Source organism: Apteryx mantelli, chromosome 1 (assembly GCF_036417845.1).
Source record: "Apteryx mantelli isolate bAptMan1 chromosome 1, bAptMan1.hap1, whole genome shotgun sequence".
NCBI classification, from domain to species: Eukaryota; Metazoa; Chordata; class Aves; order Apterygiformes; family Apterygidae; genus Apteryx; species Apteryx mantelli.
The window spans coordinates 133046161-133060215 of NC_089978.1; the positions used below are offsets into that span (position 1 = coordinate 133046161).

The 14055-nt window shown below is 40.8% G+C and overlaps 1 protein-coding gene across 1 annotated transcript in view; it reads right to left on the reverse strand.

Annotated features, from left to right (window-relative positions):
- Nucleotides 1-14055, reverse strand: part of POLQ (DNA polymerase theta) — a 64548-nt gene that overhangs the window by 48138 nt on the left and 2355 nt on the right. Inside the window, exons 2-8 of the mRNA XM_067302255.1 lie at nt 13503-13685; nt 12927-13057; nt 11364-11520; nt 6865-6973; nt 1761-1980; nt 423-567; nt 183-329 (exon numbers count right to left, since the gene is read on the reverse strand). Of these exons, the coding sequence (XP_067158356.1) occupies nt 183-329; nt 423-567; nt 1761-1980; nt 6865-6973; nt 11364-11520; nt 12927-13057; nt 13503-13685 (1092 nt within the window). The remainder of the gene's footprint in view (nt 1-182; nt 330-422; nt 568-1760; nt 1981-6864; nt 6974-11363; nt 11521-12926; nt 13058-13502; nt 13686-14055) is intronic.

Consider the following 14055-nt stretch of genomic DNA (forward strand, 5'->3'; position numbering starts at 1 on the left):
GTGAAGTCTTTGGCCAATAAAGAATTTCAAGTTTACTTTTGTGAAATACTCAAAGTATCTTAATTCAGTCAAAAGCTAGAGAAGGCTTCAAAAAGCAACTGGTAAATATAAACCTCACGACAGCAATAAGAATCCATATAACCTGCTATCACAGAATTCAAGACCAAGATACTCAGGAATACCTGCATGATGAAATGCTACTCCCCATGGTAAAGTACGTTGGAGCACGGAGTCCAGGCCTGAGAGAGAATGCTTTAACTGATCCAGAACCTCATTTATCCCTTCTCCGTCCACAACAACTGGGGAAAGGGATGAGTTTTTTGCAGAACCTTGAGAGAGAAAATATTTTTATAGTTTGTGTTAAAATTACTTTACAAAGACACCATGCAGATTACAGCCTTCTATTAACTGCTTTCTCTTACTCTCAGCTTGCTGCAAATTGTAGAACTCCCTGGCAATAACATCTGCCAGCTTCTCACACCAGTTCTTGGATGGACAGAAGAGCAGGACTGAATGACCATCACAAACAGTCTCATAACACAGGCTCACAACATGGTCTTCATCTCCCTGAATTGAGACAAAATATTTTCAATGCACTGTAACACTGAACAGGGTTTGTAAATGCTGTCACTGTTGTGTGTCACCATAGGAATCTTCTACTTCAAATCAGACAGAGGAGCAAAGGGAGATGGAGCACTGTCAGTTTTTTCTTATTTTAGGAAGTCTAGGCATTAGTATGACCATATTGTTGATGGCAGCCCTAGATCTACACATGAATAAATAAGGTTTCACATCTCGGTTTCATAAATCTATAAATCTGAATGAAGGCCACACAGTGTACAGAAAGTCATTGCAACCTCCATCCTGCAGCCTGCAGCAGTGGAAAAAGAACTAGGCAGATTATAGAGGGTTTTATAGGTTGTGGAGTCTCCATGCTTGGAAATATTCAAAATCAGAGTGGACATGGCCCTGAGCAACCTACTCTAGCTGACCCTGCTTGAGCAGGGGTGCTGGACCACATGATTTCCAGAGGTCCCTTCCAACCCCAATATTCTGTGATTCTGTGAAAGACTTCACAGAAGAGGAAACTAGAAATGGAAAATGCAAATTCTCCATTTCTACCCATTTAGTACTTCCCTCCATGTGGGATTCAGATCATTGCAGTACATTACCCTTAACTCTTCACATCCTTTTCAGTGCTTGAAAGTACTGAATACTGAAGATAAGCTAAGAAGAATAAGAAGGGACATCTGCCTTCTAGTTACTGACAAAAATATTTAACAGTTTAACATAAGCAAGTTCAGCACCATATTGTAACACAAATACATTCTCCCAATGATTAATGCAAATTCCTTGACCTAACTAGGAAACATTCACTCTCATTTATAAAAGTGAAGTAGATTTCAGGACACAATATCGGGTAGGGGACTGGGGAGAGGGGGAATTCACGCTCTTGATATATGATGTCAAGAGCTCAAAGACAAGAGTTGCAAAGACAACTTTGCCTTTGAGTCAGATTCAAGAAACATCAAGAACTCAAATTCATGACTTTATGTATTTTTTAAGCTACCAGTAAAAGACAAAAGGCAAGAAAATATTAAATGTTGTCCTTAGTTTGAGTGTACAATCTGTGAAATAAAAAAAATGAAGTTGGGAATGTCACCTATTCAAAAAGCTAAAAATGTACCAGTACATATGTCATTTTAACTTTAACAGTAGAAAAGCTGTTATCCCAAAGCCACTACTCAGAGTTTTATTACCTTCAGTTGAAGCTTGGGCTGGAATTCTCGCACTAGATTCATGGAAGAGTCATAAACGTTGCTGCCAATTTTCACCCACTCCATGAGGGGCACAGGACGAAAGTCTGTACAATACAGCTCTGCATCCAACCATGAGGCTAGGAGTCCCAAGTTAGGGAGGGTAGCACTCATGCCTACTATCTGTATCCCACTAAAACCAGGATTGGTCATCTTTGCCTGTCTGTAAGTGGTTAAAAGAAAATGAAAGTTAATAACTGCACAGGCTGCTGTCCTGGAAAACAGCAATCAGACAAACACAATCTATTTTTGGTGTGCAAAGCTATTCTTTGAGCTTCTTGAAAAAGAAGCAAAGCACACGCTACTTTTAGCAAACAATGTCAAGTTATAGATTCATTACAAGATAATCTAAACTTTTTATCATTTTGAATCTAAACTTCAAGCTTCTTTAGGCAACAACAGCCGTAAACTGACTGCATATTTGAAGAAACTGAAAAACAAAAACAAGCAACTATTTCCTTGCCATTAGCAAGACCCTGGAAATAGAGGAACGGATCAGTCTCCACTACAATCTTCCTAAGCTTAAGTGCCTCAATTAAGTCACTTCCGTTTGTTTCAGTTTCAGAACAAATGACCCTAGACTAAGTTTTTCCTACAGTTGGGAGCCAAAGTATTTAGTTCAGAAAAAAAGAAGTCAGCTTTAATTTTCAAAGTGGTGAGCAGCAGGTTCCACTAAATTCAGTGGGAAGTAATGGACTCTTAACAGATCTGAAAACTCAAACTGTTAATTTAGATGCCTAAATGTGGATGTTAAAGCCTGAATTAAAATAAACATGACTAGTTGTAAGCTTAGGAGAATAAAAAAACCTATCATCTGCATTTCCCATCCATGCCCCTAGCCACCAAATGATACTCAAAAAGAAAAGGGAGGGTGGAGTGGGGAGACACTAAAAGATACAATTTCTTATACACCTCTTATTTATACTTCATTACTCATCTTCCTGAAAGAGGGGACACCTACCTTTATGCCCAGTTGGCCACTGAATGTTTAACACAGGCATGCTATATAAGCATGAGACTGGAAAAATATTGCCTTTACAGTATCCACAGCAGCCACATTCATGCCCTGCCCTCCTTTTGGTATACAAAGCAGAGATCACTTGAGTTTCCTCTCAGCTGCAAACTGCCTAACACTAGATTTCTGAAAGGACTCCAAGGTAGGCAAGTGAAAGTACACGGAGATGACACATCCCAAAGAACAGCATGAACTATCAAGTAAATGCCACCTCTGTGTTCAAGCACTAGACAATGTACACTCAGGCAATGCACAGTTCCAAGCAACCATGAAACGCAATCATTGTTCACTGGCAATGATCTCAGAGTCTTTCCTACAGTAGCACTTGTATTGCATCACTACGCAAGTAACACTTGCATTACATCAGCTTTAGGTTTTTCTGCAGCAGCATAACACTTAGTGAAGTATCATGGACACCAGCTACAAAGGAGGGAAGTCCAGGTTGCCACTTCATAGCTGTCAGGAAAAGGAAATACCTCTCAGAGAGCAACTGATGCAGCTTGATCTCTGAAGGGGCAGGCACGGATGAGTGGAGGAGACTCCACTTTGGCATTTTCATAATGGCTGCTATTCCTGCAGTCATCTTCCCAACAGATACAGGTGTTTCTGTGTATTCGCCAACTTTTAAGATGCATCACCTATCTGAAAGAACTGGTCTTGGTCAATATAAAAAAGGAGTGCAGATTTATTTCCCAGATTAGATGAAACTCAGAAACCACCTTGGGAGGAAGGTTAGAATGCATCTGAAGGGATAAATTATACTGGAATATAAGTACCATAATACTTGCACTGACAGGTGCAACAGCAAACAAGCTGCTATGGGCTCAAATAGTTTTTCCATGAGTCCTCAGCACTAAGGTAACATCTCACTGAGAAACAGCTTCACCAGCTTCTTAAAGGCAGCTGAGAGAATATTCCAGCAGTCTCCTCCAGCAATGGTGAGCAAACATGGCAGCAAGGTGCACTCTCCCCAGAGAAAGAATATCAACATCTTTAAGAAGTAAACTAGTTCAACCAACAAAGATGCCCAGACTGGGGGAGAGTGACTTGGACTGTCAGGCCAAAAGCCTAACCCATTTAGCCAAGCAAGTCTCTCTCACAGAGGCCAGTATGCAACTAAAACAAAAATTCTCTTACCTGGGAGAAGGAGGCATGCTCTAGCAAGTAGCCAGCAAGCATACACAACATAAAATGGAGCAGGATGCAATAGCGTTTAGTTCCAATTCAGCAGGTCTAGGAGGAGAGAGAGCTCTCAGACTCCTCAAGTCAGAAGCAAGAAAAATTCCTAATACAAGAGCTACCTAAGCCAACCCAAATCAATGAGATTATCTATACCTCCTCTTGCTTTGCCTTGATCAGAACTTGAAATCAGAAGAAACAGAGCCCTGGAGCTACCCAGACAGTGTCAGTAAAAGGTAGGTCTTCAATGGAGATTTGCTAGTCCATCAGAAAACTGAAGAATTTCAGCCAGAAGGAAAACCACAGCAGCATGGTCAAATGTCCTTCAAATTGTCACCTATGTACTGTCTGCAAAAAGGTCTGAGAAATCAGTGTGAGCTCAGTGACTGTCTGAACGTTCCCAGAAGGTGCTGCTAGAAGCAAGATAGAGGAAACAAGACTACCCAGAAGGTAGAGTAAAAAAGCCTGGTCACCAGCAAGACAGAAACAAGGGAGACAGAAAGAGGCGGACTCTCTTACCCAAGCCACTCAAGCATTTGTTAGTATAGCTCCCAAATCTCGGTTGCCAGTTTTTCCCCTAAAGCAACTTTGATCATTGGGAAAAAAAAAAAAAAGAAAAAAAAAAGAAAAGTTCCAGTTCCACATCACTCTTTCTCACTGGGGAGGAGAGAAATCTGCTGCAGAATTTTGGCTGTGCCTGCAAAAGCTTCACTGAAAAGCAAGGGCACCCACACTGGCAACAACCTTCAAAGAATGTTCTGTTGGTACAAAGACAGTCCCCTATTTCAGTGGGACATCCAGCTAATCACTTAAAGTGCTTAAAAGCACTGCTGGTCATTCTGATAACAGCCAAGGCTGGAGAGTCTTTAAAGAATTTGGATAAAGGGTCTCCCATTAAAAAAAAAAAAGGCTTAGGAGGATGTTCAAGAGAAATAGCAGTCTTCAACACTAGGAGTCTCAAGTAAATATCAAAACCAAAAAACGGTCATCTCCTTCATGCCAGTAAGTGGTAAGGGGAACGACGGTCAGCCTGACCATAACAGAGATGAAGGATCTGAGCCCTAGTGCCTATACTGCAAAGGCTGAAGTACTCTATCTTCTCAGGAGCATTCCTTGATGCATCTGTCACTTTTTCCCTGATGAATGTTTTCTCTCTCATGCTTCTCCAATGCATAGCAGGAAAGCAGAGAGTGTACTGCATCTGTGCTGCAACTCCAAGATAAGCCAGTGGTAGAAGGAATGGCAAAGCGACTAACACTGCTCTGAAGTGCACTGGCTTCCAGGAGTTATGGGGAGAGTACCAGAATCAGAGGTGATTAGACACAGAACACTGCTAGAACCTGGAAATCAGGAGGGAAAAAACTGGCTAAAAGAATCAGTGGAGAGCCAAGTGTGGAAACGGCAGCTCCCCCAGAACTAAACAGGCAGTCTGTGCTTAGCCCAGCAGTGATATGACTCACAAAACAGGAAGCAACAGAGAAAAGCTGGAGAAATCTGGCTTTTGGTGCTCAGAGAACATTTGATTTAGACTCTTCTCTCAGCTTCACTAGCAAAGATTAAGATGATCAACGCACCACCTCCAGCATTTGTCTCTGGATGTGTTCTGGCACTGTGAAGCAGCTGCATGGTTTGGTGCTGAGGATTCAGATACTGAATTCTTATGAACCTCCAGAGTTGCCATTAACATCTACAAGATCTCATGTCAGCTGACCAGAGCAGTAAGGAGAAACAAGAACTATAACCCATGACAGATCTATCTGTGAAGCAGCCTCCAGCTCCACCTGTAGTCCAGCACCAGAGGATAAGCAGGTAGTAAGTACAGTGCAGTGGGATCAAAAAATGACAATGCTGTCTACTAAAAAATAAATTATTGGAGCTTAAACTCTCTCTCTCCAGGTATGGGCTTCAATGACTTGTAGATCATGCAACAGTGAAGAACACATTCTTCACCTACACAATAAAGACCCCTGGAGCATACCCCTGGTGGAATGGGACGGTGGGATACTGGTCTATGATCATCTTTGATCATCCCTGCCAGGGGTAAACAGCAGATGCAAAGGGTGATTTGCAGTCTAATGCCCGTGTCAGTGAGGCAACGCCCAGAGTGAGGCAGCGGTATCGCCGCCACTCAACATTGCTCCACCCAAAATGACGCCTGGGGCGAGGCAGGAGTCTTGCAGCCTGGTGTTGCTAAGGCCAAAAAAGGCCAGCAGCCAATGGCGCCCTCTGCTGAGCTCAACAAGGAACAATCATCCCACAGTGTTTGACTCAGCCCCACCTCGCCAAGAGTATAAATTCAGCACATAAACGATCCTCCATTTTGAAGGCAAGAACATTAACCTACGGAAGGGTTGGTGGGCCTGGACCTCTCTCCTCCTTAGAACAGGGATGCCTTTTTGGTAAGGTTTGCACCTCCGACAATGTCAGATGTTAGCCTGGGAAAAACACCATTGCTGAAAGCGCTTAATTATCAGTTTGAGCTCGAAAAAGAAGAATTTGTTGCAGTAAGTGCATTTATCACTGGCAGTCCTGAACCTGTTGGATCTGTTGCTTTAAAGAACTGTTTATTTTGTTCAACTTTGCAAACCTGACTCAGTGAAAGTCCTTTTGAGGATGGCTCTGGCAGGCAAAGTTGATTACCAGATAAGGGAGGGCCTTTCTACCTAACCATACCCTTTCCCTCCCTTCACGCAACAGGGACCAGTTGCATAAAGTGATGAGCCAAAAGATGATCTTTGGTGTAGCTATTGGGATGAAGACATTTGACACAGAACTTTAAAGAAAAAGCCAGAAAATATTTAAGCCCTCCATAACTCCATAACTATTAGAAGACAAATATCCTGGTCTACCCACCGCTTTGCTACCTTCTCTGTAAGATATCGAACTTTGGTCAGAAGGAGTTCCAACAGATATCCTCGATGAGAGTCTCCCAGCATATGCAACTCATCCACAACCACCATTCCTGATTAAAAGAAGCACACAGGTTATATCTGGCAATGTCCTTTCACATTCCACATGATAAACTGAAATTTAAATGCACACATCTGGTGGTGCTTACCAAGACCTGTTATGGCTTCATTCTGTCATGGATTCTTCTAAGAGACAAATCATAACCAACATCATGACATTTCACCTCCCAGCCCTCTCTGCCCCCAACACACAACTGGCTTTTAAAAAAAAATAGAAAGAAATACGTTGAGTTATTAGAATCTGGCCACCTCCCAAGACAGTATCACTGCATCTTTATCACAACCTGTCTGCAAGTAAAATACCCCAGGCTTCAGAATGTCTGGAGATGAACATTCCAGTACTCTTATGACCCAGTCAAAACTTTTGTTGACATCACTATCTTGGTTAAAACATCACTCCTTACCAGTTCAGTGATGACAGAAAAAAAATCTAGAGCAGATGCAATTACACTGGCATAGAGTGCTCTGCTAATACATTTTTTTCCTCACTTACCAAACCAGGATAAGCTCTACTATTTAACTTTGGCTTCCTATGAAAAAAATCCTATGAAAAGATTGAGAGACCACTCTGTTGTTACCCTGCCTCCTTCAAATAACCTTTTAATCTATCAGCCACCTCCATCAAACTTGCAAGATGGGTAGAAATACTGAAGATAATAGTTGCTAAAAAGCTTTGTGAATGTCAGCAGCTGGGGACAACATCCCAGAGGAGATGTCAGCCCCCCGGAGGGGAAAACACAGCCACTGCAACTCAGCCATTGCATGTTCCCTCTGGCAGTAACCACCCAGCACACCTAGCAGAAACATGCACTCTGGCCATCTGACAGTGTCAGAGACATGGAAGAGGCTGAGGAAAAGTAAAAAAAGGCAGGGAATAGAGGACACTAGGCTTCGTTAGTGTTGCTGCTGTAGATTTTTTTTTTCCTTCGGTACAGCTATATAAAAAGATCTTGCTGGTACAGTGAAAATAGCAGGAGCTTAAGGGTAAACCTGACCTATTATCTACCTCAATGCTATTTTTCCCTCTGTTTTTTCTTCTCTCCTTCCTACGTATGTTCTTTTTCTCTCTGTGTTCTTCCTCCTTCTCTTTCAAGCCACTTAAGTTAGAAAAGAGTGCAGCACTGCCTCATCAGTCTCTTGTACAAACTCCCACCCCTTCAGCTCCTCCACCTTCCTATATTTCCTCTATTCTGTGCTTCTTTATAAAGATTGGTAATTTGTTAGTAGACAGGGAATTATTCAGCTACCAGAAAAAGTTTCTCCCTGCTTCCCCATACAACAATTTGAACACTTCCAGCAATTGAGACAGGACAAGGTAATGCAATGTCTACCAAAGCAAAATGCATAGAACACCTTTCAGTCTTTGTACCAAGAAGCAGCACATTTTGCTTTCTGAAATAAAGTCTAGAACACTAGTGGTATCTACAGGCCAAAACTCAGGGAATGTCACTATTTTTTGGATGGGTCACATGTTCTATTGCTACTCAGCTATAATAAATGTTCAAACCCACACTACAGCTGTCTACTGCATTACCCTGAGCAGTCTCCAAGCTCACAAGAGCTGACTGTCACACATGCACAGTGCTTTTCTCTCTTCAAGCAGTCTTCTCAGAAGACACTCGCTGGGACAGCATAGCTGGAGTAACCAGGCAGCCAGTATTGTTCACAAACATAGCCTCATCTTAAAACGGAAGTGCAGCCAAGGAAGACTACAGGTCCCAGCATGCAATTGTCTTTTCAACTTGACAACAAGCTCAGGACTTCAAGTGGTGTTGTAATTTCATCATACTGCATCACTACTGAAAATGAGGCTAGCCTTGGTCTCCTCCTTTTGCCTGCAAATTAGGTGTGACACCAGAAGACTGCTGAAAAACTAATAAAAAATACTGAGGGCTTTTGTACATGTTTATTCAAGAATAACTAGGGTGCTTTAAATCCACATCCTATTTAAATCTAAGCAGTTCTTAATAACAGGCAGAGAGGACTTTTTTTTTTAATACAATGAAGCCAGCAATTTTTTAACTTCAAGTTTAAATCAAGAAAAAGAAGAGGTTTAAATTTCACAACTGACTGCACATTACAAATCCATTCCCAGCTGACATGTTGAGAAAGAAGATTCTTCTCTAATCTGCCTTCCTAAAAATTTCTTTAGCATCAGTGTCAAGAAACAAGGCTGAACAATACCAAGAGGAATATCTCCATTTCCTGTCTACCTGGATGTTCAAAACCAGTACACGTTATATGATAATTAGCAAAATCAAATCGCTTTGAACTGCTTCATACAGCAAGAGAGCTCTGCCAGGCATAGGATCTGAATTTCGCTCAACAATTTCCAAAGGCAATCTGAGTTATCCACAGGAGGTTGACACCAACAAAAGGAACAGCTCAAGCTTGAGATGGAATCCAGCCAGACTTGCAGTCATCTCCCAATAATTCATCTCAAAAGATAAAACATCCTTGTTATGAAGTAGTCTAAATTTAGAATTAATTAGGAGACAATGTACAATCTTGCAGTATCAGACAAGTTTGCTTTAGGTAATAGTTAAAAGGTACTTCCAGCCCATTCCTATATTTTGCAGCTTTTATTAAAAAAATTATCTCCAAATAGGAAACTTGTCTTTTTTTGCTTAAAAGATGATTTTTTTAATTTGAAATAAGCACAAAAAGAAAAAAACATTTTTACCCTTATTTCAGTTACATAGTCATATTGGGGAGCAAGGGAAAAAGATGCTTGCAGCAGAGAAGGTTTCAAACGGTGAAAGAAAACATCATGCTTTAAAGAGGTATCAGTGTTGGGGACACATATTCCAACTCAAATCTTGTATTCACTTGACTGTTTACACTTATCTGACTCATCTCAGGCACCTTCCTCTTACAGAGCCCAGCAAAACACAGGGGTGGATTTGATGCACAAACCAAAGGGATTTGGCATAGCTCCACCTTCTGAAAGATGCAAATATTAGACAACACATTTTAATACACTGAGTATGCTTCCAAAGCTCCCAAGCCAACATAAACAAGGGTACCATGACCCCACTCTTTCCCTTATGCTGGCACTACAACTTGTACAGTGTGGTGACCTAACCTCATACAAATCCTATTTAAAACAAACAAACAAACCTACAAATAGCGGCAAGCTTTGGGCCATATCCTGAAACAATTCACTGCATGACTGCCATTTCTCTTGTGAGGGAACGGATGAAAAGGTACAGTCAAAAATTGAGCCAGACTGCAGCAGCCTCAATTCAAATGAGCTTGAAATGCTGCACAACCACAGTCATTTACTCCTCCTCCAACCTGCTGGCAGTCTTAAGCATTCATGGTGAGCCAACCACTTGAGATCCACGTGTGAATGGGTTATCCCATGATCTTACATTCTGAGAAAACCTGCAAGGCTTTATTTCCCTTATTCCCTTCTGTCTTTAAAAGCAACTGGTATATAACACTACAGAATATTATGACACCAGATGCATATGAAACAGCAGTTCTAATGGTGGAAGTCTCGGAGCAGTTTGATACTCATCTAGTTTTCTGACTTCTATAAACTTAAAATAGCAACCAGCTATGCTACAGACCAGAGTCAAGATGGGAGGGATTACTGAACAAAATAAAGCAGGATATAGCTTTACTGAGAAGGCAAACAAAGAGAACAAACTTTCGATTGTACTGGGAAAACATGGCTACCTCAAAGCGCACAATAGAAACAGGTTCTTTTCCTCGTTTGATATCTCTTCTCAAACACTAAATGAATACCATCATTGTCTAGTGGCCATCAGGGCCATGGTGACCCAGAAGCCTATGTTACAAGGACAAGCAGGCTTTTGAGCGAACTATAAGAGAGAAACAAATGTCACAGGCCTCCTAGTCATCACACCTACCCAGAAGGGCTCTAACAATTCATTCCACTTATTTGGACCCAGACCAAACACAACTCCTTCTCTTCCTTGAGCTAAGTGAAGGTTAAGCATAGATGCCATACGTACACAGAGTCCTCTGTCCCAACCCAGAAAAAAAAACATCCTTGGACTCAGACACATCCCAGACCTCTAACTCAATTTCATTAATTGTAAGACATTCTCCAGCTATGGGAATCATCACTCATTGCAACTTATCACTCTCCATGGATTGTCATCCATGTCAGACAAACCAAAGTTGCAGCTTTTACCTACTCACTCCCCAGCCACTGAGCTATATAGAAAAATCCAGACTGGGTTCCTAAATCCAAATCAGCAGTGACTGGGAGGAAGAAAAGTTGCTCAGCTTTCCTGTATGACATGTCAGTCACATACATACCTGAACAAATACCGTTTCCCATGATTCTCACATACACTCATATTATTTAATAACCCTCATCCCTCCAATGGTCAAGCCTTAGCATTTTACCAAGTGAGTCCATCTGGTTTTCTTCTATGAGTCTATTGATTAGACCGTTGGCTTTCTCAATGGTGCAGACAGCAACATCCAGGGCAGAGAAATGTCCAGCGGGAGAGATGCTTCCCATGTAGCCTTCAACTTGCACACCCACCTCCTGAAACAGGGCCTGTTTTCCAAGGAGACAGAATGTCATGCCAAGAGTCAGAACCCTGAATTTTTCTGGAATCACTTCAAAGCCTGCATCCTACAACCACAATTCATGGTACTTATAATGTCAGCTAATCAGATTAAAACCATAGCTCAGCCAGTTATTATTAATTGTCCCCTGCTCCACTGTATTTTTTTACGTCCACAGCCAGAAGCCACCCAGTCCATAATTGCAGGATAAAGTGCATATAACTGAGTAAGAAATGGGGAGCACTACTGTGCTGTATAACAGCATAAGTTTAGTATTAAGAAGCTTAGAGAGCACACTGAAACATTTTACAATACCAGTGAGTTACGTACAAAGAGGCCTTGCTCCTGGAAAATGTGAGGTAAAAGCCAAATGTTGGACCCCAAGTACAATGATGCCAGGTTTCCCAGCAGAAAGGCAAGAAACAGTGACTACCATAGTGCCAAAGTTATGGCACATTATACACTGCATTAAAAAGAGGTATAAATATTTGAACCAGATGGCCAGGATCCCATATGATTTCAAGCATGTGCAGCTAAAGCCAAACACTAGGCCAGGAGTAGTAAAACACAGCATCACTAATGTCCCAGCCTTGCGAGATTAAAGCAAAAGTATATTTTTCCCCATTATCAATCATGACAAAATAGCTTTTGCATTCAGTTTGTAGCATTTCCTAGCAATGTGTGAGGTTAAGATACCATCTCGGTTTAATAACACCCAGTATTTCTTAGATGTCAGAAACTACAACAAAAACACCTGTTGGTTTTACATTTGCTTTTAGTAATTGTTATTACTTTGTCATATTAGCTAATGGAAGCAATATTTGATATGAAAGTCTTCCAAGCAGAAAGGGTTTTGTTTTAAAAAGGCTGTTTCCATTGCAATTTTGTTTTTAAATAGCTGAGGTGAGGAAGCCAAGACAACCACATGCTGCCGAAACATATTTTTAGCAAAATCAAAGTGAAATCAAAAGCACAAAATTCTGCTGGAACAGCCCAAGGAAAGCTAAAATAAAAATTATTTCTGATAATGCCGAAATCTCCCCTTTGTAGGTTTTCAGACACAAACTCTTATTTGAAAATTACTTTTAAGTTCTTATAATATAAAACATACAAATAAATGCAAATAACAATCCTTTAAAAATCAAAGTTGAAATAAAATGTTTTAATCAATTCCTTAAAATTTTTCTGAGTTTGCCTTTTTGGCTAAAGTTTTCAATTTTTTTAATCCAACTTAGAAAATCGATCATATTTTAAATTATCTACAAATCCTCTCGGAAACAATTCACCTCCTTCAAAATTATTTTTTCCTTATATCCATGCAAAGACTTCTAACTGTTTAAAAAATGCGACTCGACAACTATAATCCATATATTCTCCCTCCTGAATACTACTTACCTGCAGATAATGTTTCTTCTCTTTGGCCACAGAGACAAAGGGAAGGATCAGAAGAGCTTTCTTACGAGTCTCCAAGACTCGTTTCAGAATGAGCAATTCAGCAACAAGAGTCTTGCCAGCACTGGTAGGAGCTGGAAGAACATTTTAAATTTTTTTATAAAAAATAACTTTTAAAGTTAAAGAAAAAAGTCCAAGGGACAAGCATCATAAAACTAGTGTAAAAAAACAGTTACTGGAGAACTTGGGACAGGGGTCTTCAATTAATGCCCCTCTCCCACAACTATAACTACATTTGCAATTAACTGCACAAAGGGCCATGGAGGTGACTGTAGAGTATTTCTCTTATACCCTCTTCCAATCTGCTACCAAGACCTGTGTTCTCATCTATGCTCCAGAAGAAACAGCAGCTCTGAGATAAGCAAGGAGCTATGATACACTGACAGGACAGAAAAGAGAAATTTGCACTTAAAGTGGTCTCTCCAAAATAAAGAGTATGTTGATCTTCGTATCTGCCAGATCAACACCATTCAGCAGCAATATGTTCTTGTGAATGGTGCTGCTGTGCTGTTTGCATACCTGAGTAAACTAGGTTCTTCCCTTCCAGAACTTGTCCAAGCATTAGACACTCTGCTTGCCATTCGAACATCTGTACTACTCCCAGACTGTGATATTTTTCCAGAACTGCTTTGGGAAGACCCCAGCTTGCAAGGAGCAACTTGTCTGCTTGGTCTTCAGGAACATTTACCTTCTGATATTGCCCTTTTAGAGAAAAAACAAATCCAGCATCATTAGATACAGACTCTCTTGAATCTGAGGTCACTTAGGTCATAAACCTAAATTTCAAACTTCTCTACAAGTCCTTGGATTAAAAGAAAAGGTGACAAGAAAGTCCTGATCTATCTTCTCTATATTTTTCAATATTTCCTACATATGTTGTATCATCCCTCTTATCTCCTGACATCATCTTTTCAATTTTTTCTCCTATAAGATTTGCCACATTCAAACCATTTCTTCACTGTCTCTAGCTCTGGTATGTGCCTTTGAGACAGAGTAGCCATTACCAAATACAGACTCAAACTGAGTTTCAGCACTGATTAATATAACAGCATTACAAAGTATTTTCCATCTC